The 25,217-nt window shown below is 46.2% G+C and overlaps 2 protein-coding genes across 6 annotated transcripts in view; one reads left to right on the top strand and one right to left on the bottom strand.

The window, feature by feature from the left end:
- The first annotated feature begins 993 nt into the window (after window positions 1–993).
- Window positions 994–3,574, top strand: LOC101352568 (sulfotransferase 1A1). The gene is made up of 7 exons (XM_004386760.2): window positions 994–1,310; window positions 1,397–1,522; window positions 1,606–1,703; window positions 2,192–2,318; window positions 2,413–2,507; window positions 3,051–3,231; window positions 3,358–3,574. Exons 1-7 carry the CDS (start codon window positions 1,163–1,165, stop codon window positions 3,468–3,470), a joined length of 888 nt encoding a protein of 295 aa, XP_004386817.1. The 5' UTR covers window positions 994–1,162; the 3' UTR covers window positions 3,471–3,574.
- A 114-nt stretch (window positions 3,575–3,688) lies between these two features.
- The window catches only part of SGF29 (SAGA complex associated factor 29), a 42,493-nt gene continuing 20,964 nt past the window's right edge, over window positions 3,689–25,217 (bottom strand). For 4 of the 5 annotated variants that reach the window (XM_004386621.2, XM_023741018.1, XM_023741019.1 and 1 more), the window contains 9 exons: window positions 18,676–18,766; window positions 12,475–12,550; window positions 11,713–11,785; window positions 6,473–6,537; window positions 5,440–5,569; window positions 5,207–5,353; window positions 4,948–4,983; window positions 4,678–4,840; window positions 3,689–3,896 (listed from right to left, as the gene is read on the bottom strand). In XM_004386621.2, the coding sequence (XP_004386678.1) occupies window positions 3,780–3,896; window positions 4,678–4,840; window positions 4,948–4,983; window positions 5,207–5,353; window positions 5,440–5,569; window positions 6,473–6,537; window positions 11,713–11,785; window positions 12,475–12,550; window positions 18,676–18,750 (882 nt within the window). In that variant the 5' untranslated portion in view covers window positions 18,751–18,766 and the 3' untranslated portion in view covers window positions 3,689–3,779. The remainder of the gene's footprint in view (window positions 3,897–4,677; window positions 4,841–4,947; window positions 4,984–5,206; window positions 5,354–5,439; window positions 5,570–6,472; window positions 6,538–11,712; window positions 11,786–12,474; window positions 12,551–18,675; window positions 18,767–25,217) is intronic. The other variant, XM_023741021.1, reaches the window with a different exon arrangement.

Genomic DNA, 25,217 nt, shown 5'->3' with positions numbered 1-25,217 from the left:
ACACTTGGGCTCCACACCCAGAAACCCAAACCCACTGCTGTTGAGTCGATTCCAATGGATAGCAACTGTATAGGACAGAGTAGAACTGCCCCATGGGGTTTCCAAGGCTGTGATCTTTACAGAAGCAGACTGCTGCATCTTTCTCCTGGGGTTCACCTGGTGGATTTGAACTGCTGACCTTTCAGTTAGCTGCTGAGCGTTTAACCACTGTACCACCAGGGCTCCTTTCCCACACTGGGAGAGAGACTTAATTGGGTGTGGCCCAGGCACTGGGATTTTTCAGAGCTCTTCGGGTGGATCAAATGTGCAGCCACGGTTGTAAAACACTACACTAGAGTTAGATCCAGCTCCACGACTTACTGGAGCCATGGTGCCATAGTGGTTAAGAGCTCGGCTGCTAACCAAAAGGTCAGCAGTTCAAATCCACCAGCTGCTCCTTGTAAACCCTGTGGGGCAGTTCTACCCTGTCCTATAGGGTCGCTATGAGTTGGAACCGAATTGATGGCACCTAACAACCACCACCACTTATTACTTTTGTGAGCTTGGACAAGTTGCTCAACCTCTCTACGCCTCATCATCCTTGTCCTGGATTGAATTGTGCCCCCCCCTAAATATGTGTCAACTTGGCGAGGCCATGATTCCCAGTATTGTATGATTGTCCACCATTTTGTCACCTGATGTGATTTTCCTATGTGTTGTAAATCCTACCTCTAAGATGTTAATGAGGCAGGAGTAGAGGCAGTTATGTTAATGAGGCGGGACTCAATCTCTTGAGATATAAAAGAGAAGTGAGCAGAGAGACGGGGACCTCCTACCACAAAAAAAAAACAGCACTGGGAGCAGTGTGTCCTTTGGACCCTGGGTTCCTGCGCTGAGAAGGTCCTAGACCAGGGGAAGATCTAATGACAAGGACCTTCCCCCAGAACTGACAGAGAAAGCCTTCCCCTGGAGTTGGCACCTGAATTCGGACTTCCAGCCTCCTAGACTGTGAGAGAATAAACTTCTGTTTGTTAAAGCCATCCACTTGTGGTATTTCTGTTAATAGCAGCACTAGATAACTACGACAGTCCTTATTTTAAAATAAAGCAAGAATTCAGCACATGCCATTGTTGTGTTGCTACCCAGGGAAGTGGGCTATATCGCTGGCCCCTGACTTGGTAGCATGGAACTACTTCAAGGCGACCTCCGCCAGCCCCTGGAGTATGTGAAGGATGTCCCACTCATCAAGTACTTTGCAGAGGCGCTGGGGCCACTACAGGACTTCCAAGCCTGGCCCGATGATCTGCTTGTCAGCACCTACCCGAAATCTGGTAGGTGATAAGGGTCATCCCCCCACTTCTCCCTGCTGCAGTCCCCAACCTAGGCCAGCAGGGGCATGCTCTTCCTCCCTCTGCAGGTACCACCTGGGTGAGCGAGATCCTGGACATGATCTACCAGGGTGGCGATCCAGACAAGTGTAGCCGGGACCCAATCTTCATCCGGGTGCCCTTCCTCGAGTTCAAGGCCCCGGGGGTTCCCTCAGGTACGTGGGTGGGTACTTGAGGCAAGTGGAAGGAAGAGGACCAGGGCTCCAGTTCAGTGGACCTTTCCCTACCCGTGGCTTAGGTCTTGAGTCCCTGAAGGATATACCAGCTCCCCGGATCCTCAAGACGCACTTGCCTCTGGCCCTGCTCCCCCAGTCTCTGCTGGATCAGAAGGTCAAGGTAAGTGGCAGAGGAAGACAGGGAAGGAGGCTGCTGGGGCCATCCCAGCCCTGGCCCTGTTTCTCTGGGAAGGTCTCCCAACTTCCCTGAGCCTTGTCTTATCTTAAGGGGGTAGCCATCTGTCTCATGCTCTGGTAGGGGTCAGACAACCCAGGAAAGTGAGACCCTTCCCCAGTGCAGACCCTAGAGAAACAGAGTAGCGGTGCTCACAGGCCCTGGAGGGGACTGGAGGGGATACCCGCACCCCTTGCTCCAAATCTGAGTATAGGGGTGTTGACTGGAATTAAGAGTAGTACAGGATATCTTTCCAGGAACCAGCTAGGACTCTGACATCAGATCTCAGCACAGTTGCAGTTGTACTCATTCAAGTAGGCCAACCTCTGAGCTTCAGCTTCCTGAGACGATTCCCTCGCAGGGGCTGAAAGGTGGCAGAAGGACCTGGCGTGCTGGGTGATAATGGCACCAGGGGTGGTCATCTGCCCATCCAGGTGATCTATGTTGCCCGCAATGCAAAGGACGTGGCTGTCTCCTATTACCACTTCTACCACATGGCCAAAGTGCACCCTGATCCTGGCACCTGGGACAGCTTCCTGGAGAAGTTCATGGCTGGGGAAGGTGGGCCTGGCTGTAGAGGAAGGGGACTGGGGGCAGGGGACTGAGAGGCAGCCAGCTGAAGCTAACCACCTCTCTATTGGTGCCCTTTCCCCAGTGTCCTATGGGTCCTGGTACCACCACGTGCAGGAATGGTGGGAGCTGAGTCACACCCACCCTGTTCTCTATCTCTTCTATGAGGACATGATGGAGGTGAGACCACCTGCTTCCCTCTATGTCACACCTCGGAAGGCAAGAACCCCACGGGGACCTGCCAAGCCCTTCTCAGCCCTCCTCCCCTATTATGGCTCCTGGACCCCTCATCCAGCCTTCCTCGCCCAGGACTTAGCATACCCACCCCCTCCAGGTGGGCTGCGCCGTCTCCTTGGCAGCAGTATTTTGTACAGCTCTTATCTCCTAGTGCCTGAGTTAGCTGCATGTTCAATTGTCCATCAGCTATTTACTGCTGTTGCTTCTCCCAGTACTTGCCAAGTGCTGGGCCAAGCTCCAGGGCCACAGTTACGAGAGAGGACTGCCGCTGCTCTCACCCGTAAGTAACCAAACATGGCTTACTGCAGGATCACAGGATAGAAAGCAACTTTTGCCCCACGGAAAGAGGACCAGAGTCAAGGAGCTGGCTCTGAGAGGTTGTTAAGCAGAAATGGCCAGATCTCCTGGATGTTAGAGAGCAGCTCCATTTCTGTTTGCTCAACAAGCAATCCAAACCTCCACTGAAAAGCCCCTCTGCTGCTCCAGGACCCCAAAAGGGAGGTTAAGAAGATCTTGGAGTTTCTGGGGCACTCCCTCCCTGAGGAGACTGTAGATCACATCGTCCAACGTACGTCTTTCAAGGAGATGAAGAAGAATCCCATGACTAACTACAGCACTTTGCCCCTTGAAATCATGGACCATGGCATTTCTGCCTTCATGAGGAAAGGTGAGTGCCAGTCTGGGGTGGGTATTCATGGAGGGGAGGGTGGAAGCAGCAGCTAGAGCCAGACCTGAGCCATCTGGGGCCTCTGCTGCAGCCGGGACCTCCAGCCTCACTCCCTCCCTCCCTCAGGCACCACGGGGGACTGGAAAAATACCTTCACTGTGGCCCAGAACGAGCGCTTTGACATCCACTATGCTGAGAAGATGGCAGGCTCACCCCTCAATTTCCGTTCACACCTGTGAGAGGTGTTAACAGGGGAGTGGTGTAAAACAAGGCTGGTGTGGCCTCAAGGATAAAATATGGTTTGTGTTAAACGGAGAGCCTCTGTTGGAAACAAAGAGAGTAAATGCCCATTGGGAGAATAAAGCCATCTCCCCCTGCAGCCTCAAGTTCTCCAACTTGCCCTGTTTGGAAAGGGGAAGAGGGTCAGGAGACTTGAAAGCCAGGCGACGGATGCAGGTAATGGGGAAAGAATATTTATTTGATCACAGAGAATCTTTTGTTGTCTTCCCCCGAAAAGTGGTAGGAGACTGTGAGTCTGCCAACCTGCTTCACTTTTTCTTGGGCTCCTTACAAGCCACCACATACCTCTGGGCCACATTGAGGGGAGGGGAGTAACCGTCTGCATAGGAGGTGTCTTCAAACAGGACCGAATAGTCATCCTGGGGCTGCAGCAGGAGGCAGACACGAGGGGCTGGTCAGAGACTCCCAGGTGAGTCTTCCCCATCTCCGATCCTACCTCCCCAACCTAGAGTGCCAGGAACCTCTGGTCCATGTGCTCCCAGCCTCCCCGTCCTCCTCTTTCACTCTTTAGAGCCAAGAAGCCTAGATGTTTGACCCCAGTCGCTGCTGCTGCAAGCTCCTTTCTCATAACAAAGGGCCAAGGGCAAGGGACAAAGAGCAGGGAGAGGAAGGGGACGCATGACCTATGTGGTCAGGCCATCACTGGACACTCTTGGGCCCTGACACTATGTTAAGGGGATCAAGGACAGCCCAGAGAGCATCAGGCAGGGATCCTGAGGGGAGAGGGGAGAACAGCCTTCACACTGCCATCAGTAAATGTGTGGCCCAGGTGCAGCAGCACCAGGGGACGCAGCCTCAGATAAGTAAAGGGCGGTGGTGCAGGAGCCAGATCTGAAGACAGGCCCTGGACACTGCGCTTCCCTTCTCAGGGCTTGGCTGTCTCACTGTAAATGCAAAAACGAGCTTAGACTAGAGGATGCAGCAGGCCCATTTGCTCTGGGCTTGCTATGGCGCTGAAGGTTGGAAGGAGCAAGGCCAGCTCTAGAGGACAGGGCTGTGGGGGTGCTACAGAGCTGACCAAGCCGAAGGGGAGTAGTCACAGGTCTCTTCTAGCTCAGAGTCTCTAAGATGAGGAGAAAAGGAAAGCTGACAACCCCACAGCCCCATGTGGTTAGCCACGTCCTGATTTCACGGGGGCTCCCTTACCCGCTGTGGGGGCGTGTGGATCAGGGCACGGTAGAAGCAGGTGGTCTGGGGGTACAGGGCCAGCACGAGCTGTTCCTTCTGAAATAAGGCCTCAGGGTCTGTCTCAGGGTTGGCCTTCCACTGGGGCAGAGGGATGATGCGACGCCGACTCAGGGTGTGTCTCCTGGAGGGGGAGCCTTGTGTCAACCCATAGCCAGATAGGAGGACTACTCCCCAGCAGCCTGGCTGCGTCCCAGGCTTCTGTTGCTCCTCCCTGGCCCAGACACTCACTCCTTGCCTTCTTCATCAATGTCATCTACCTCATACCTGCGGGAGAACAAAAGGAAAAGACCAGATGCGGTGAAGAGCACAGTCCGGGTCAGGGAGTGCTGAGGGGAGGAAAGAAAGGAGAGGTAGAGTAGCCGCAGGAGCCAGCGCTTCACCCACCACCCCCACGGCACCCTCAGGAAAGCTTTGCTCCCATTTTGCAGACAGTGACACAGGGCAGCCCAAGCGGTGCGGTGCCAAGAGTAGCTAACGGTCCACTCACTTGTTGGTGGCATGGCTATAACTGACCACCTCGGCCAGGATCCACTGCTCATCCCCATCCACGGCCTTCACCCGGGCAGCCACCTTGTCTCCAGGTTTGGCCACATAGTCCCCTGAGGCTGGAATGGCCCCACAAAGGGGTGGGGGCCTGTGAGTGGAGGAAACTGTTAGTCTCACCCAGCCCCTGGACACCAGCCCCTCCTGTGCCCACCATGCACCCTGGCCCACCCTCACTTGTCTCCAGGCTTCCCGATCCACAGAGGCAGGGTCATGGCTGACTGCTGCAGCAAGGTCATCAGCACCCCTCTGCGCATGGTCTTGCGAGGTGGCTCAGAGTCATTGTACAGGCCTGCGATCTTGGCCGCTGTGGGAGGAAATGAGCCCCGTTCTGAGGCAGGGAGATAGGTCTGCCCCTAGACCCTCCTAGCACCCCTGTGTTGAGCTGTCAGGGGCTCAGCTTGGAGCCCCCACCTCCCGAGTCAACACCCAAGGACCCAAGCACCATCTGTGCCCCTGGCACTAGATGTTCAAGACTAAAGGGACTACCAAGCTTAACTAACAGAAGCGGGAAGGGGCTAGAAGGGGGCAAAAGGAAGGCTTGTGGTTTCTGGATCTGGGTGCTGGCTACATGGTTGTGTTTACTTATTGAAAAATTTATTAAGCTGTACACATACGTGTACTTTTCTATTAACATAATTCAACAAAGTTGAAACTATCAAATGTGGGTCCCTAACAATCTAAGGCATGGCCCAGCTGCCCAGTCAACTTCATCCAAAACCAATCTGGCAATGTGAGATCTTTGAGGAGTGAGGTCTCCACCCACCGCGTTTCATTTGAAGGGCGGGGGAGAGGTGGGAAGGCCAAGGAACTGGCAGTCTGATGGATCTGGGTAAGCCACACACTGTAGACTCCACCTGGAAGGCCAGCTTCAAGACACCTAGGTGTAGCTCCACGAAAACGAGCCACATTCTCCCATGGCAAGAAATGGGAGTGGGGGCTGGGGGAGGAGGGAAGTGAAGCATGAGAGGGCAAAGTCGGGATCTGCTTGGTCTGCAGAGGGATCTAGTGAACCCTGCCTCCCAGAGGCTGGGAACCATCTCCGCTCATGTCCCAGGCTGCCCAGACCCACTCACTCCCCGGTCAGAAACCCCTGGGAATGATGACACGGGCTGAGGTTACAAACACCCTGCAGGGAGAGATGACTGCTGCCCACAGGAACCCTCACTGCTCCTGGTCAAGGAACACTGAACTTGTCCTTTCAACTCACCAATCCGCCTCTCTTCCAACAGAGACTTGATCTCAGCAATCTTATCTAGGGCTTTCCGGAGGATGCTGAAGGTGGGAAAAAGGGAGGACAAAGGTCTGGTTGAAGCATACAGCGTAGACTTTTCTAGTACTGCTGAAAACTATAAACACTAAATATGTGTTTTTTGGTCTTAAAAGCATAAAAGAACTGACAAGGCAGTAAGGAAGGTAGGAACAACCTAAGAGGAAGCAGGATCCCAGAGAGGGGTACAAAGCTGACAGAGATGCTTTTGCCCGAAGAGCATTTGACAAATCCTGAGGAAACATTGCTGCAGTCGTGACAGCCTCTAGAGACTAGGTGGACAGAAGTTAAAACCCTGGCTCTGCCCAAGGTGGGACAGGTAAAAGGAGAATCCCCTGCACGACGCCGCAGGGAGAGCTGTCTTGGCACACAGCAGGGTTGGGGGGAGGGTGGACTTGTCCCTAAAAGGCCGACAACTTGCATAGACTTGCAACCCCAGGAAACTTCTGTGAATTTAGTTTAAGGAGGTTCCAGAGTGGCCAAAATACCCCACAAAAACAGCTGTCTACGAGTCCATTCTGACTCATGGTGACCCCACGTGTCTCAGAGTAGAACTGTTCCATAGGGTTTTCAATGGCTGTGACCTTTTGGAAGTAGCTTTCTTCTGAGGCACCTCTGGGTGGTTTCGAACCGTTAACGTTTTGGATAACAGCTGAGTGCCTAACCATCTACAGCACCCAGGGACTCCTCCAGAGTGGCAGAGACCCCAGAAACCTGGCAGAAGCAAACAGGCTTCCTTTCTAGAGGGTAGGCTTCCTACTCTAGACCCTGAGGAAGCTCCCCAAAGAATATTACAACAAGGGGTCAAGGGGCATCATGTTTGCGATAACACAGAATGACAAAACACTTGATACAGTATCATATTTCTGTATGTCAGAAATCATTGCAAAATAAAAAATACCAATGTCTGAGCTCCACCCCAATTAAGTCAACCTCTGGGTGCAGCCAGACTTGAGAACCACACGAGTTTATGAAATAGTGAATTAAATAAAATCATTATTGCAGAACGTATCAGAGCCTTTAAGACTTTAGTTTGCATTGTGACTTTCCAGGAGAGGAATGTAATGTTCTATTTCCTAGTTACTGCATTTCTATTCAGAGACCACTTACCAGAAAGTGGCAATTTTCTGGAACTGAAACTTAAGGTGTGACCTCTCAGCCAAAGCTTGCGTCCCTACTGTCTGACAGGCAGCCATTAGCCTGGCAGTAACCCTCAGGATGGTGTCAACCCAGGAGGCCCACTGCATCTGGGACAATTAAGGTGGGGCTTCTTTCCAGCTGACAGCTTTTAAGTCTGGCCAAGAGCCCTAGCCAGGGCTTCAAACCGGTTAATTCCATTTCGACCCCCTGCTGAGAATTTGCATTTCCACGTCCCAGATATACTGAATCAGAATCCCCAGGTGATTCTTATGTACACATCTTGTTAAAATGTAGATTCTGATTCAGAAGGAGCCCGAAGCAGCACTTGTCCACCTCTGCTCACCTCTGGACTCCAGGCTGCACTGGAGGAGGTGGCATAGTAGAACGATAAGGTAATGCACATTAGTCTCCCAGGCACATGGCTTCTTTGCCCACCTAGAAGTAGCTTGGGGCAGGGGTGGGGCCAGTTTCCCTCTGGCTTCTGAGCTGACGTGTCACAGACTCAATCAAGGCCGAAGCACTACCTCCAGTCAGCAACATGGAACAGTAGCCATGCTGTGGGCGCCTACTGGCAAACAGTTGGCTGTCCAGGCCCAATGTCTGGCTCAGAAAGATGGTCTAGGGGCTATGATGGGCTTTCTCTCCTCCAGGCGCTGACTACTTTAGCCTGTGAGTCACTCGGGCCCTTGGAAAGCTGACCTGTACCTCTGCCTGCACTGGCTTAGACACTCATAAAACTGCCTTCCCTGAATGAAGAAAATCAAGACACAAGGGAAAGATCAGTCCAAAGGACTAATGGACCACAACTACCATGACCTCAACCAGACTGAGTCCAGCACAACTAGATGGTGCCTGGCTACCACCACCAACTGTTCTGACAGGGATCACAATAGAGGGTCCAGGGCCGAGCTGGAGAAAAATGTAGAACAAAATTCAAACTCACAAAAAAAGATCAGACTTACTGGCCTGAGAGAGACTGGAGAAACCCCGGGAGTCTGACCCCCAAGGACACCCTTTTAGCTCAGTAATGAAGTCACTCCTGAGGTTCACCCTTCTGCCAAAGACTAGACAGGCCCATAAAACAAACTGAGACTAAAGGGGCACATCAGCCCAGGGGCAAGGACGAGGAGACAGGAAAGCTGGTAATGGGGAACCCAAGGTCGAGAGGGGAGGGTGTTGACATGTCACGGGGTTGGTAACCAATGTCACAAAACAATATGTGTACCAACTGTTTAATGAGAAGCTAGTTCTGTAAACCTTCATCTAAAATATAATAACAAATAATTATAAATAAATAAAACCGCCCTCCCTAGCTTTGCCTTGGAGTTACTGAGGTTGTTATCTGCTGTCTGTGGCAGAAGGTCCCTGAGGACACCATTTGTCATACTGGTTACTATGCCCTTACACAGATGCACACTAGAAAACTTGTTTCCACTGGGGGAGGGATACCTATCCTCCACTCTGCTATGGAATGCCAGATCTTTGACCCTATCTCCCTTTGATCCCCTGCTGCCAGTGTGCCATCTCAAGGCCTTTTAAAAAAATGAGATGTTACATAAAGTCACAGGAATTCTTTCCCATTTTCAGTAAAGCATAAGAAAAACCAGCTGGCAAGAAGCTGTGGCACATGTAATAGAACAGCGAGTCCCACGGCTCAGCTCAGTTCCTGACGCCAGCTCTTGGTGCCTCTTCGATTTCCTAACAGTCTCATATTAATCTCTTAAGAAAACAAGCTGCTGCATGTTACAGCACCTACATGAGTGCCTCCCCTGGAGCAAATGTGTCTTCCCACCTAGACGTGGCGCTCCCCGCATGCACTGCCTCTCGCTGATCTTGTGTTCTCCCTTTCCTGGCCAGTGGTTGGCTGTGACAAGGGTGTGCTCAGTGTTTTCTGAATGCACGTATGAAGGTCTGAGTGTGAAGAACTGAAATGATGCAGGATTGCAAGATGTTGGGAACTGTTTACGGAGCAGGCTTGTAAATGTTTGACTCTGGGCCCACCAATGCCAGAAATTGTCCTCCAAAATCACTTTAACTCTGGGCCCACCAATGCCAGGAAGAGCTCCCCGGGCTGCTTTCAGACGCAGTGGCTCCCTTGGCCAGCAGTTGGGCTGGGAGGGACAGTTTACCTACACTCTCAAATCAGCATGATTCACTCTGACTGATGCAATCCACACTCAGAGCCAGGAGAGTGGGAAGGGGCCTGATTGTGGCCAGACTGTAAATCTGCAAATCAGGGAGGAGATGGGGTGGGGAAGGATGGGCCAGAAGCCTGTGGCCTCAGGATAGTTCACTGTGTTGTAGGCCTTCATGGTCTGACCTCCCATTCCCCAGCCGTAGGGGACTAATTCCCATCCCCATGTGCACATGCTCTGCTGTCACTCTGTCCCCTCTGCCTGGGCTATCTGCCCTCGCCTCGTCTGCCTGTGATCCCAGCTCAGGTCTTGCTCCTTCCCTGAAGCCATCCTAGATCCCCGGGCATGGGGGTCACATCTCTGCTGGCCCACCAGCTACACTGTCCTGTCCCTCCTTTCTGCAGGAACCACACTCACATCTCTATATGGAGCAGGCCTGGTGCCAGGTGTGGGCCGGGCACCAGCAAAGGTCGGCAGAATGGCTACAGCAGGTAAAGAAAATATGGGACCTCGAGCACAGGACAGAGCCTGCAAAGAGTGAGTCGGGGGAAGAGAAAGAACCCCATGGCCGTTACTAATGAAGGGATGTTAGGCATCACCACAGATGTGAAGGCAGTTATTTGAACTGCAAGTTGCAATTCATTAGTGAGTTATGAAATTAATTTCTTGGGTAAAAACTAGCATTTAAAAAAATAAAACAGAATAGAGTATACAGGGTAACAGTAAGAATTGTACTGCAAAACTCTTGCTCCAATTCTGTGATACATATACATATAAAATAAAGGTATGCTGCAGAAAGGCATGGTAGCTTGGTATTTTAAGAATATGGGCTTTAGGTTTAAAATCAGGCTCCCCACTTATTTAAGTAACTTTTGGGAGATTACATAACCCCCCTCATGCCTCAGTTTCCTCATCTGTAAAATGGGGGTAGTATCACAACCTGCCGCACAGGGTTGCTGTGAGGGTTAAATAAGGTAAATATATAAAGTGCTGAGAATAGTACCTGGCACACAGGAAGTGCCACATAGGAGTCAGTTATTACTATTACTGAGCTACAATAGAGAATGCATTTCTTAGCATGGGTCATGGTCAAAAGAGTTTGAAAAACACTGGTATTAGGCACTTTCTAGGCATGGTAGAATGGCAGACACTATTTTATGTTTACACTCCTGTAGGAAGCTATTAGGAGCCCTGGTGGTGCAGTGGTTAGGAGCTTGGCTGCTAACCAAAAGGTTGGCAGTTTAAATTCACCAGCTGTTCCCTGGAAACCCTATGGGGCAGTTCTATTCCGTCCTATAGGGTCACTGTGAGTCAGAACAGACTCAATGGCAAGGGGGTGGTTGTTTCTTAGGTAGCTATTATCCCATTATGGAGCCCTGGTGGCGCAGTGGTTTAAGTGCTTGGCTGCTAACCAAAAGATCAGCGGTTTGAACACACCAGCCGCTCCGCAGGAGAAAGATGTGGCAGTCTGCTTCCAGAAAGATTACAGCCTTGGAAACCCATGGGGCAGCTCTATTCTTGTCCAGTAGGGTCGCTATGAGCTGGAATTGACTCAAGAGCAGTATGTTTGGTTTTTGGTTTTTATTATCCCATTATCCCACTTTAATGACGGAGCAACCGAGTCTCAGCTGAAGTGACTGCTTCAGGTCATGTGACTAGTAAATGGCAGAGCTGGGATAGATCTGACCCACGCCTTGCTGCCATCTGTAATGCAGCAGGGCCAAGGGGACATGGGGTGCTAGGAGTAGGTTTTTGGGAAGGTGGGACCCAAAGGGGAGGCTGGAGAGTAGGAACCTACTCATCCATGGGGGAAAGGCAGGCAGGGGCTGCGGTTCATAGGCGCTGGCAGCCAGTGTCCGGGCGAGGATGTGGGAGGGAATGGCAGGCAGAGTGGGCGGTACTTACTTGCACTCAGCCTCTGCATCAGCCTTGGCAGTTGTGTAGAGGCCACGCAGCTTTGTCCGGTAATAGGGAGAGACTGCAGAGTGAACACAGGGATAAAGAGGCAAAGGGCAGTGGCAGTAATGTGGCACTGCCTTCAGCACACGAGAAATCAGAGAGGCCAGGGGCTGAGGTCTGAGCTTTACTGGTCAGAAGTGCTCCCCGAGGCTGATACACCATGTCCAACAAGCTCACACTTACATAGTACAAATGCTATCACTACATCTAGGAAAGGACTTCCAGCTGTTTCCATATCATGACACACGCAGAAAACATCTGTCAGCACACTGGGAGAAACAGACAATTCTCAAAGCTACTCAGAGTTGGAAAGAATCAGCCCAGGAGTCTGTCACCTGCAGTCTGAAGGATCGATACCTTGCGGCACATGCAGACATACTGAAGGGATACTCTGCTCTAGAAAACACCAGTGGACTGGGGTGCCTGTGTGTTCTCAGGGGTTTCCCTGGATACACCCTCATTTCACTGGCTCTCCAGTCTCCAAAGGTGAGGGATATTAAGGTTCCCTAGTATCGGCAGTCTGTCACCAGTCTCCTGGGACGTCTTCGGTTGCCCAGCCTAAGACTGTCTCTCTGGCCCAAGAGGCAGTTCATTCTGGAATATTGCAGGTACATGCAAAAGTCCTCTTCAAAGATGATAACAGCGATGCTCCCGGTCTCAGCCCACACCCTCTCGTATGTCCTTTCTCTCCAGAGCCCAGCTACTCACTCTTGTTTTCTGTCTGCATCCGCTCATGGGTCTTCTGGATGTTTACCAAGTTGTGTTCACTCCGGGAACGCTCTTCCTGTGAAGATAAGAACCACAGGACATGAGGGAGGCCCTTCATCCTTCTGTGGCACTTGCATCGCAGGCTAGAGGCCTCATAAATATGGCCCTCATTTCCTAAATCCACAGTCAGGATGAGTTCAAAGGATTTTTTCCTGATTAATACAAAAGCACTGCAAAGGGAACTAAAGTTAAACCATAAACAGACTCTCTGTTATTAAGAAAAGACAAATTTATCAACAGATTCAATGCACTCTCCATCAAAATTCCAACTGACTTCACTGCAGAAACTGGCCAGATGAGTCTAAAATTCACATGGAAATTCAAGGTACCCAGAATAGTCAAAACAATCTTGAAACAGAAAAATAAATTTGGGGGAACGCAACACTTCCTGATTTCAAACCTTACGACACAGCTATAGTAATCAAAACAGTATGGTACTGGCATATGGGCAGACATAGAGACCAATGGAATAGAATTGAGAGTCCAGAAATTAACCTATACATACATTTATGGGCAATTGTTTGGGGAAGAAAGAATGAGAGAGGATGCTGTACAAGTCTTCCCCACATCACCTCAATTTTCTTTTTTCCTATCTGATGCAGTAGTCCCTGGATCAAGGCTGCAACTATGGGTGCTAGAAGCAGGGATGGTCCCTGTCTTAAGTTATCTAGTGCTGCTGTAACAGAAATACCACAAGTGGACGGCTTTAACAAACGGGAAGTTTATTCTCTCATAGTTTAGGAGGCTAGAAGTCTGAATTCAGGGCACCAGCTCCAGGGGAAGGCTTTCTCTTTCTGTCAGTTCTGGGGGAAGGTCCTTGTCATCAGTCTTCCCCTGGGCTAGGAGCTTCTCAATGCAGAGACCCCAGTCCAAAGGATGCACTCCACTCCTGGCTCTTCTTTCTTGGTGGTATGAGGTCCCTCTCCTCTTTGCTGGATTCTCTCTTTATATCTCAGAAAAGATTGACTCAAGATACAACCTAATCCTGTAGATTGAGTCTTGACTCATTAACATAACTGCCTGTAATCCTGCCTCATTAACATCATAGAGGTTAGGGTTTACAACACTTACGGTCATCACATCAGATCACAAAATGGTAGACAACCACACAATACTGGGAACCATGGGAATATCCATTTTTGGGGGGATTCAATTCAATCTATAATAGTCCCTGAGCAAGAAATTGTAACTATACCTTTAAACTTTTATGCCAGAATTCCTAAGGGTTTGATGGAGTGGATTCACCCCATCTGGCAAAACTGGGGTTGACAGTGAATGCAGCTGTATTGCCTAGTGGCAGGAATGGCCCACTAGTTTGGTACCTATGTAACCCTACCCTATATGAACGGAGTGAACTGAAGGGGAGGCTCACGCTAGACTAGTATTACTGCCAACATTCTGGACCAACACAATGGTCAGATCTAACATCCCTTCCAAAAGTGGAGAAGTTTGGGTAAAAATCAATGGCAAATAGAGAGAAAGAGAAATAGTAGCTGAGGGTAAAGACATAAATAAACGGGTTATACAATGAGGGAAATCCAATATTACACTGGTGCCTCGAGAGAAGCTTAGAACAAAGAGAATGATATTGGTTTTTTAGCACAATTATACCAGGTGCCTGAAAAGATGAAGCCGTACGTTTGCTGAGACTGCTCCTGCTTTTGCAAAGGTTGAATAGAAGCCCACAAACGTAAGTGGCATTACTCTAGCACACATTTTAGTCATATTAAGATATGATGATGACATGGTCCAATTGTTGATGGTTGAATGAAATTCTAGTAAAGTGCTAGTACCTTCTGACTCTTACTTATCAGGTTGTATGCACTATGAAGGATTTCATTTGGGAAGGAATTTCCAGGAACTGCTCCCTACTGGGCCATTGGACTTGTGTGCCATGCACAAATATACATCACCCTGTTTTTGTGAATGGAAAGTTATTAAACAGAATAGGAAAAAAAAAAAAAAACGGGTTTTTGATGTGACTAAAGCAGTAGCCATCATATGGTAGGTGTGATCTCCCCTGGGGAACAGGCCTACCCTGAACTAGGTAGGCTATGGGAGGTCTTTTGGCATATTCAAACTAAATTACATCTAGGTGTGACTGCCAATCATCTAACCCTAGTATGGGGGACCCAACACTTTTAGGTACCAAAAAATGTATCCTAACTGTACTCAGGCCATTAGTACACAATGGCAACAACATGCACGGTGGATTGAACACCACTAGCCCACAAGACGGGAAAAAGGGCTTTAGGGGAGACAGGTGCCAGTCTAGGCATCCTGGGACAAACTGAATTCACTTTTGTCTTAGTTATCTAGTGCTGCTATAACAGAAATACCAAAAGTGGGGCTTTAACAAATAGAAAGTTATTTTCCTACACTCTAGGAGGCTAGAAGTCCGAATTCAGAGCACCAGCTCTAGGGGAAGGCTTTCTCTCTCTGTTGGCTCTGGAGGAAGGTCCTTGTCTCTTCTGAGCTTCTACTCCTGTGGCTTGGCATCTCTCTTCCCCCTTCTCAGCTTCTCTCGCTTGCTTGTTAAATCTCTTTTATATCTCACGGGGGCTCCTTACTTAAGACACACCCTATACTAATCCTGTCTCATTAACATAGCAAAGACAACCCATTCCCAAATGGGATTATAACCACAGATATAGGCGTTTGGATTTACAACGCATATTTTCGGGGGACACAATTTAATCTATAACAACTTTTAATGAGGAAAAAGATTCATTAACTAAACCAAACCCATTGCTGTCGAGTCAATTCTGACTCATAGCGACCCTATAGGACATAGTAGAACTGCTCCATTGGGTTGCCAAGGAGTGGCTGGTGGATTCGAACTGCCGACCTTCTAGTTAGCAGCCAACCTCTTAACCACTGCATCACCAGGGCTCCCTGTCCATAATAATATGTCATATCGGCAAGGGCCAATTTTGTTGGGAAAACGTAGCAAATACTTCTGTAATTCTGATTTGTTCTCTAATGAAACTGAATTATACCACAACCATACTGTGATATAGATTAGAGGGAGTTCTCTTCTACTAGGCAGAAAAGGGATGAGAGTCAGCCTTGAAAGACGCTGAGGCTTTGGTGCAGTGGATCAGGCAAACTCAGCAAATAATGCCAGATGACACTAGATCCTAGCGTTGGGAAGGGCCTGTACTCTGGCCCAACAGGGCCTCAGGACTATTTTATTACAGATGGAGGCCAAAGTAGCCATGAGCCATGGCCCTGCATCCTAGCTCTGAAGCACAAGGAGGACACCTATGGGAATGTTATGGACCTGTAAACCCATGGAAGTTCTCTGGGGGCACGTGTAATTTACATCAATGCATTATGACTGCCCTTGCCCCAAGAATAAATCACAATAAGACATATCTGGTAATACCACTGGCAGGGATAGGAACTCTAGCGAGTATCACCTGTGTCCTCCCTGTACAAGGAAGATGGGCCCTGCTATGTAACAGCACACAATGGAAACCAATGTCAGTACAAGCCTGTGAACTGAGACAGAGTGACTGGCTTTGTCCCCAGCTGACTTGAACCCCAGGAATAACTAAATCATGGCTAATTATAATAATACCTATCCGTAATACCAAACCAAACCCTTTGCCGTCGACTCAATTCTGACTCACAGCGACCCTATAGGACAGAGTAGAACTGTCCCACTGGGTTTCCAAGGAGTGGCTGGTGGATTTGAACTACTGACCTTCTAGTCAGCAGCCAAGCTCTTAACCACTGCACCACCAGGGCTCCCTGACCATAATAATATCTGTCAAATGGGCAAGGGCCAATTTTGTTGGGAAGGCACAGCAAATACTTCTGTAATTCTGATTTGTTCTGTAATGAAACTGAATTATACCACAACCATACTGTGATAGAGTATAACACTGGCATTGTTGGTGAGATTCAACTACCTTATGTAAATAAGTCATATGATAATATTGATGATGATGATCAAATGTATTGGAAGACTGAGTCAAAGCCTCTTCCGGATGCAGTACTGATAAAAAATGACTGGCCTGACGAAGAACTGAACTTAGCTAAACATCAGCTAATTTCTATGCTAAACAGTTCTGCACAAGAAGAGCAATAGATCAAGGGAGAAATGAGTAATCAAATTACTACAAAAATATGAAAATACATGTCATGGCTTTATAGAACAGATTGTCTCTTTAACTGAATCTCTACCCCACACTGACTCTTCCAAATAATACTATTTCTGTATCTATTGTGCTATACTAAATATATATGCTCAGACAAATATGACCGTTTCGCTATAAGAGAGCCTAGGCCAAGGGCCAGGGGAGTGGCCTATGCAGTAAAAGATTAACTCTGAAACCCTGGGCTGTTCACACCCTGCACATTCCAAAGAAAGGTCTGGCCTCTCCCCTGCTCCTGGGAGAAAACCTCTAAGCCCTTGGAATATCCTGCCTGATAAGAGTGTCTTGGTTTACCTGGGGCCTTGGTCCCACTAGACAGTTTATGATAACAGTGTGACCTCTGGAGAAGCTGGAGACTAAGGTCAGGCATGCAGGTGGTCCATGACTACATGACTGACCCCAATAAAAACCCTGGATGCCAAAGCTCAGGTGAGCTTCCCTGGTTGGCAATATTCCATATGTGTTATCATACATCATTGTTGGGAGAATTAAGAGCTGTCTGTACAACTCCTTTGGGAGAGGATGACCAAGCCGGTGCGTGGTTTCTCCTGGCCTATGCCCTATGCAGCCTTTTTGCCTTTGCTAATTTTAATCTATATCCTTTCACTGTAATAAACTGTAACCGTGAGTATAATAGCTGTTCTGAGTTCTGTGAGTCCTTCTATCAAATCACTGAACCTGAGGGTCATCTTGGGGATTCTCACAATATCATACAATGGAATATTATTCACCAAAAAATGAAATGAAGTGGCTAAGGGTGTGGGAAATAATCAGCCTGGGAATGATCTGCACGCGGACACTCCCGGGCTGATTTCAAGGTCTCCGGGATTCGGACTGCACGTCCTGCACGCAGACGTGCCGTTCCCACCTGCAAACGGGAGGGAGCACCGAGTCTCTGAGAACTTGCTGATCTGTGAGCCTTAAAAGATAAGTTCGGATATTTACAAAAGTCTTGATGTGCTTTGAAGGAGAAAAACAACTTACCAGATATTTGGAATAATGCCCATGCGGAGACCTTAAAAATAAACTACTGCAAGTCCTCAGGGCTGCAGTCTTGTTTGTCTTTGTGTGTGTCTGTCTTTTTTGTTCATTTCGCCGCCCAAAAACTGCTACATAAGGGCAATAAGCCAGACACCAAAGGACAAATATCGTGTGATCCCATTTATATGAAATATCTACCATCGAGTCGACTACCACTGAGTCAATTTCGACTCATAGAGACACTATAGGACAGAACAGAACTGCCCCAGAGGGTTTCCAAGGCTGTAGTCTTTATGGAAGCAGACTGCCACGTCTTTCTCCACTGGAGCAGCAGTGGGTTCAAACCGCTGACCTTTCAGTTGGCAGCAGAGCACTTTAACCACTGTGCCACCAGGGCTCCTTATGAAATATCTAGGATAACCAAAGGCATAAAGGCAGAAAGTAGACCAGTGGTTACCAGGGACTTGGGGGAGGAGAGAATTGGGAGTTATTAAAAAAAAAAAAGAAATGAAGCACCAATACATGCTACAACATAGATGAACTTTGAAAACATTATGCTAGGTGGAAGAAGCCGGTCATAAAAGACCACGTATGGTATGATTCCATTTCTAAGAAATGTTCAGAATATGCAAATCCATAGAGACAGAAAGTAAATTAATGGCTGCCTATGGCTGGGGGAGGCTGGAAGGAAAAAGGGAGTGACTGGTACTGGGTATGAGGCTTTTTTGCTAAGTGATAAAAACGTTCTAAAATTGACAGTGATGATGGTTGAACAACTCTGTGTATATACTAAAAATCACTGAACTGTACGCTTCAAAGAATCATGAAATCCTGCATATGACAGGAAGTCCATCAGGAATGTCAGTCATACCCCAAATTCCCTTCCTCTCACCTTCATTATATCATCTCAGTTTCTACACGTCCAATCTCTCTTAACACAATCCCCATCTCTCACTCCCTCCACGGCTGAGCAGGAATGGAGGGTTGTGATTTTTACCTGGGTTTGCTTGATCAACTGATGGAGCTCTGTGAGAAGTTCTGCAATACGGGAGTCAGCAGACACGAGGGCCATGGTATATAAGGGGTGCCTAGGAGTGGGGGGAACAGGAGAGTGCCATTAGTGGCCTTGACAGCAAGTTGTCCTGGAATTTGACCCCAACCCAATAATATGTCTTTATTCAGTATTTTCAACCAAGTCAAGGAATACTTACTAAATGCCTTCCAAAAGCAGCACCCCTAGCCCCAGCTCTGCTGCTAATATCCTGACAAATGATTCAAGCTTTCTGGTCTCCATTTTTTAATCTGTGAAATGGGGATCACTGCTGCTATGCTTTTGGGCACTCAAAAAGATTTCAATACTCCTACCTCACACCATATACGAAAATTAACTTGAAATAGATCAATGACCTAAATATAAGAGCTAAAACCATAAAACTCTTAGAAGAAAATATAGGAATAAATCTTTAGGATCTTGTATTTTTCTTGCATAAGCCAAGAAGAAATAGAAAATTGCATTTCATCAAAATAAAAAACTTTTTTGCATGAAAGGACTTTATCAAGAAAGTGAAAAGACAACCAACAGAATGAGAGAAAATATTTGGAAATCATGTATCTGATAAGAGTTTAATATCCTGAATACATAAAGAACCCCTAAAATTCAAAAAGACAAACAACCCAATCAAAAAATGGGCAAAGGATCTGAACAGACAGTTCACCAAAGAAGACATACGAATTGCCAATAAGCACATGAAAAGATGCTCAACATCATTAATCATTAAAAAAAAACAAAAAACCCACACCTGTGGCCATCGAGTTGATTCTGACTCATAGTGACCCTATAGCACAGGGCAGAATTGCCCTGTCGGGCTTCCAAGGAGCAGCTGGTGGATTTGAACTGCCAACCTTTTGGATAGCAGCCGTAGTTCTTAACTACTGCTCCACCAGGGCTCCTCATTAGTCATTAGGGAAATGTAAATCAAAACTACAATGAGATACCACTTCACTCCCACTAGAATGGCTACTATTAAAATAAACGAAAAATAAGTTTTGGTGAGGATGCAGAAAAACTGGAACTTTTGACTACTGCTGGTGGGAATATAAAATGGTGTAGCCACAGTATAAAACAGTATGGCAGTTCCTCAAATAAAGAATTACCACAGCAATTCTACTCCTGGGTATATAGCCAAAGAATCGAAAGCAGAGACTCGAACAGATACTTGTACCCCTCCTCTCACGTTCACTGTAGCATTATTCACAATAGCCAAAAGGTGAAAACAACCCAAGTGCCCATCAATAGATGAATGGATAAATAAACAAAACGTGGTACAGGCAGTCTGCAGATTATGAATAGGTTCCGTTCCTAAATCTGTCTTTAAGTTGAATTTGTACGTAAGTCAGAAAGGTTAGGTAACTGACATTGGTTAGTTAAATGTCCGTCTTAGTATATAGTGTACATTTCTATGCATAAAAACATTAAACACTTCCAGATACACTAAAAAATCTTTAACATAATAATAATGTTTTGATGCACCTTGCAAAGTAGCACCCATTTGTTATTACGAACCATTTTATGTACCTCAAATTTTCAATATAATAGGCTTTACAGGGGTTGGTTCGTAACTATGGCTTGTACGTTTAAGATGTTCGTATTGTAGAGAAAAGATTGTTAAACTCAAAGTAAAATCAAAGAGATTTACTGATGCCAAAATACCATTCCAGTGGGGAAACTGTGAAAACCTCAGAGTCTGAAGCTCATGAATTCAAGGAAAGGGGTGTGTAATTGATTGAATTGTGTCCCTGAAAAATACCTGTCAACTTAGCTAGGTCATGATTCCCCATATTGTATGACTGTCTACCATTTTGTCATCTGATATGATTTCCCTATGTGTTGTAAATCCTATCACTATGATGTAATGAAATGGATTAGTGGCAGTTATGTTGAAGAGATCTATAAGATTATATAGTGTCTTAAGCCAATCACTTTTGAGATATAAAAGAGAGAAGCAAGCAGAGAGACATGGGGACCTCATACCATGAAGGAAGCAATGCCAGGAGCAGAGAGTGTCCTGTGGAGCTGAGGTTCCTGCTCGAAGAAGCTCCTAGACCAATCGAAGATTGATGACAAGGACCTTCCTCCAGAGCTGACAGAGAGAGAAAGCCTTCTCCCGGAGCTGACTCCCTGAATTTGGACTTGTAGCCTACTAGACAGCTTAAGAGAATACATTTCTCTTTGTTAAAGCCATCTACTTGTGGTACTTGTTAAAGCAGCACTAGATGACGACGACAGGGTGCAAATCACACATAGTGATAGCGCCATAGAAGGAACTACAAAGTACAATATTCTGATTAGTTTACAGTGACTGAGGTCAATAAAAGGTGGCATAAAGCAAAGTGTGATTTTTTTTTGAAAAAAATTTTTTTTTTACTTTATTTCACAAATTGGTGATTTTCACCAAAGATTGCAATCATTGTTCTTTCTTCCAAAATGTAATTTTCTACCTATCTTTTTTCTTTAAATTTTATTTTGTTGTTGAGAATATACAAAGCAAAACATACACCAATTCAGCAGTTTCTACAGGTACCATTTGTACTTCCCATTCTCTCCTTACCCAAGTCCCTGGTAACCACTAATTACCATTTAATGACATTGTTAAATTCTGTGAGTTGTGCAACCATTCTCACTCCCCTTTCCTAAGCTGTTCCTCCCTCATTAACATAAATTCACTGCCCCCTAAGATTCCATTCAAACTTTTGAGTTGCTGTTGTCAATTTGATCCCATACAGACAGTTCTTAAAAGAGCATAATGCTCAAGGCAGTCCTTTTTTACATTAAGCTAAACTATTGTTCAGTTTTAAGAAGACTTCAGGGGACACTTTTGGTTCAAGGTTCAAAGGTTATCTCAGGGCAATAGTTTCAGGGGTTCATCCACCCTCCATGGCTCCAGAAAGTCTAGAGTCTATGATAGTTTGAAATTCTGTTCTGCATTTTCCCCTTTTGATCAGGATTATTCTATGGAATCTTTGATCAAAATGTCAGTAATGGTAGCCAGGCTGCATCCAGTTCTTCTGGTCTCATGGAAAATGAGGCAGTTGTTCATGAAGGCAATTAGCCACACATTCCATATCCTCCTCCTATTCCTGACTTTCCTTCTTCCTCTGTTCTTCTAGGTGAATAGAGACCAACTACTGTGCCTTGGATAGCTGCTCGCAAGCTTTTAAGACCTCAGGCACTATGCAACGAGCTAGAGGTAGAACAGAAGCACTAAATACATTATTAGGACAATTAACTGGGATATCCCGTGAAACCATGATGCTAAACCTCCAAATAAAGGAACCAAATCCCATGAGGTGTTTGGTTATACATAAGCTGCCTCAGTAGCTACACTTTTCTTTTTTTTTTGTCGTTGTTGTAAATATATCAATCACGTAACTTTTGCCAATTCAACTTTTTACAGGTGCACAACTTATTGACAGCACTTACAATAAACAGCTGTGCAACCCTATCCTCAATCAATGCGATTTTTCCATCACCATTAATCCCTTCTCCCCCTCCCTCCTGCCCCTAGTAACCACTAATAAACTTTGGTGTCTATACATTTGCCTTTTCTTGTATTTTTATGTAAGTGAGCTCATATTTGTCCTTTTGTGATTGGCTTATTTCACTCAGCATAATGTCTTCAAGCTCCATTCATACTGTGGCATGTATCAAGACTTCATTCCTCCTACTGACTGAATAGTATTCCATTGTACGTATGTACCACAGTTTGCTTACCCATTCATCTGCTGATGGGCATTGAGGTTATTCCCACCTTTTGGCTACTGTGAATAGTGCTGCAATGAACACTGGTGTACTAGTCTCTTTTTGAGTCTCTGCAAAGCTAATTTTTTAATTATTGATTACAGTAATACAGCTGGAATATATTGACTGGCTAAAAGATGTAATTACAAGGTATTTGGTCCCTGGTGGCGTGGTGGTTAAGAGCTCAGCTGCTAACGAAAAGGTCGGCAGTCTGAATCCACCAGATGCTCCTTGGAAACCCTATGGAGCAGTTCTACTCTGTCCTACAGCATTGCTATGAGTTGACCATAATGGGTATTTGGTTACAGAGGGGCGTCTCATGACCATCACAAAACAATAGCAGGAGAATGGCACAATGGATGCTGTTGGGAACAGGTTGTTAAAACATTATCTTGCTTAGAGCATAAGATTTCCTGGGGAGATCTAACACAAAAGAGTCTTGATAAGGTTTGGTTACAGGTCCTGACCACAAAGAAAACATTTCCTTAATAAGCAACAGTGTTTGAATCTGTGTGAAAGGTTATAAAATGGTTCAAATGGCAAATTATATGTTGTGTATATTTTACTACTGTGAAGGGGAAGTTCATGAAGCCTTTTTTGACCAAGACTAAATGATCGAATTAAACTCATTTTTTGCTAAATTAAATGGTCCTTTTAACATGCCTGTGCAGGACTCTTCATTTGCCCAGCTACTCTCAGCAGGGCTACTTTTCATAGGCTCCTCCTCTCTGGGTCCTAGATTGCCAGCAGCCACAGGAATTAAGGGAATGTTTCTCTCTCAAGTAAAGGCAGGATAAAAAAAATACACTCAAAGAAGAGGCTTTGAAGTAAATACATTTATGACCTGGACACAGCCTTACCTGAAGTTCCCAGGCAACCAGAAAGGTTTCATTTAAACAGACAGGGTTTAAGGAGACGGGTCCTGATGTCAATGAGGCCTGGCATTAGTTATCTCCCAGAAATGTTTTATATCAAAAAAGACTGCCCCAAAGAGTTTTCTACTTCAAATGAGACACTTTTACAACTTACTCTGGGAATGTGTATAGTAAGCATTCTGTGACTATGATTTGTAATATCCATACTGTCTTCAATTTTTATAAATAAGCCCTGTAACCAATCATGTAGTCCATTTGTATACACGTACCCAATAGAAGCCCATTCCCCCCTCCTAACGCACCCTTTTTGTGATCTCAACCAAAGACTACCCAATCAAAATACTGTAAGCCCCGTTCTTTGTCTGAACCCTGTGAAATGTGTGTACAATTATTGTGCCTCAGGTTCACGCCTTCATCCTCATGAGCTGTGTTGTTCCCAGTCCAGACTACTTTTAAAACCATTAATAAATTTCTGTTTTATTCTAAAGCAGCATTGGAGTTTCTTTCCAACACTACAAAAAAAAACTCAGTGGATATGAAGGTACTTTCCAAGTCATAAAGCAGTTACTTTTTTACTGTTGTCAAAGAGAAAAATTAATAGCAGACATCTTACTTTGATTCTAAGGTTTTTCTAACCTATGAAACCAAATATTCACTGTAAAGAAATTCCTGACCAAAATTAATCCTGCCAGAAGCTTTTCTTTCACCCAAAATTGCTAATCTTTCCTTTCCTGCTGGAAGCCAGGCTTACTAAATTTGAATTTCAAAAGGCATGGCTGAAGGTGGGTGGAAGGCCAGAGGCCACCTTGTGATCTAATAACATCTGATTTCAGTAAAAGGGGGAGGGCAAGGTTCAATCAATCATGTTAAGATTAGCCAATGGCTAATCTTCTATTCTTCTCCCTCTTTTTCTCTTTATAAGCTTCTTCGAGACTAGCAAACTCCGAGCAATTTGCTTTTTTCTGAAAACAGAATGATCTCCCTATATGGTATAGAATAATTGCTCAGAATAAACCTTGTGTTTCAATTTGAGTTTGATTTTTTTTAACACTATACAGGGGAGACAAATTCACCACTTAAAAAATATCTCGTGCAAGGTAAGATTCTGATATTCTGATAAAGAATAAAACAATGTTTGTTGTTGTTAGGTGCTCTGGAGTCGGTTCTGACTCACAACGACCCTATGTTCTACGGAAACACTACCCAGTCCTGCGCCATGCTCACAATCATTGTTACGCCCGAGTCCATTGTTGCAGCCACTGCGTCAATCCACCTTATTGAGGGTCTTCCTCTTTTTCGCTGACCCGCCATTTTACCAAGCATGATGTCCTTCTCCAGAGACTGATCCATCCTGACAACATGTCCAAAGTATGTAAGACATAGTATCGCCATCCTTGTTTCTAAGGCGCATTCTGGTTGTACTTCTTCCAAGACAGATTTGTTTGTTCTTTTGACATTCCATGGAATATTCAATATTCTTCACCAACACCATAATTCAAAGGCGTCAATTCTTCTTCGGTCTTCCTTATTCATTGTGTCCTTGTGATTGCATATGAGGCGACTGAAAACACCATGGCTTGAGTCAGGCACACCTTACTCTTCAAGGTGACATCTTTGCTTTTCAACACTTTAAAGAGGTCTTTTGTAGCAGACGTGCCCAATGCAATGCATCTTTTGATTTCTTAAGTGTTGCTTCCATGGGTATTGGTTGTGGATCCAAGTAAAAGGAAATCCTTGACAACTTCAATCTTTTCTTTGTTTACCATGATGCTGCTTATTGGTCCAGTTGTGAGGATTTTTGTTTTCTTTATGTTGAGGTGTAATCCATACTGAAGGCTGTGGTCTTTGATCTTCATCAGTAAGTGC

This window comes from Trichechus manatus, unplaced genomic scaffold (assembly GCF_000243295.1).
Source record: "Trichechus manatus latirostris isolate Lorelei unplaced genomic scaffold, TriManLat1.0 scaffold00170, whole genome shotgun sequence".
Taxonomy (NCBI): domain Eukaryota; kingdom Metazoa; phylum Chordata; class Mammalia; order Sirenia; family Trichechidae; genus Trichechus; species Trichechus manatus.
Note: the sequence above shows the minus strand (reverse complement) of the source record. Positions and strands in the feature narration are given on the sequence as shown.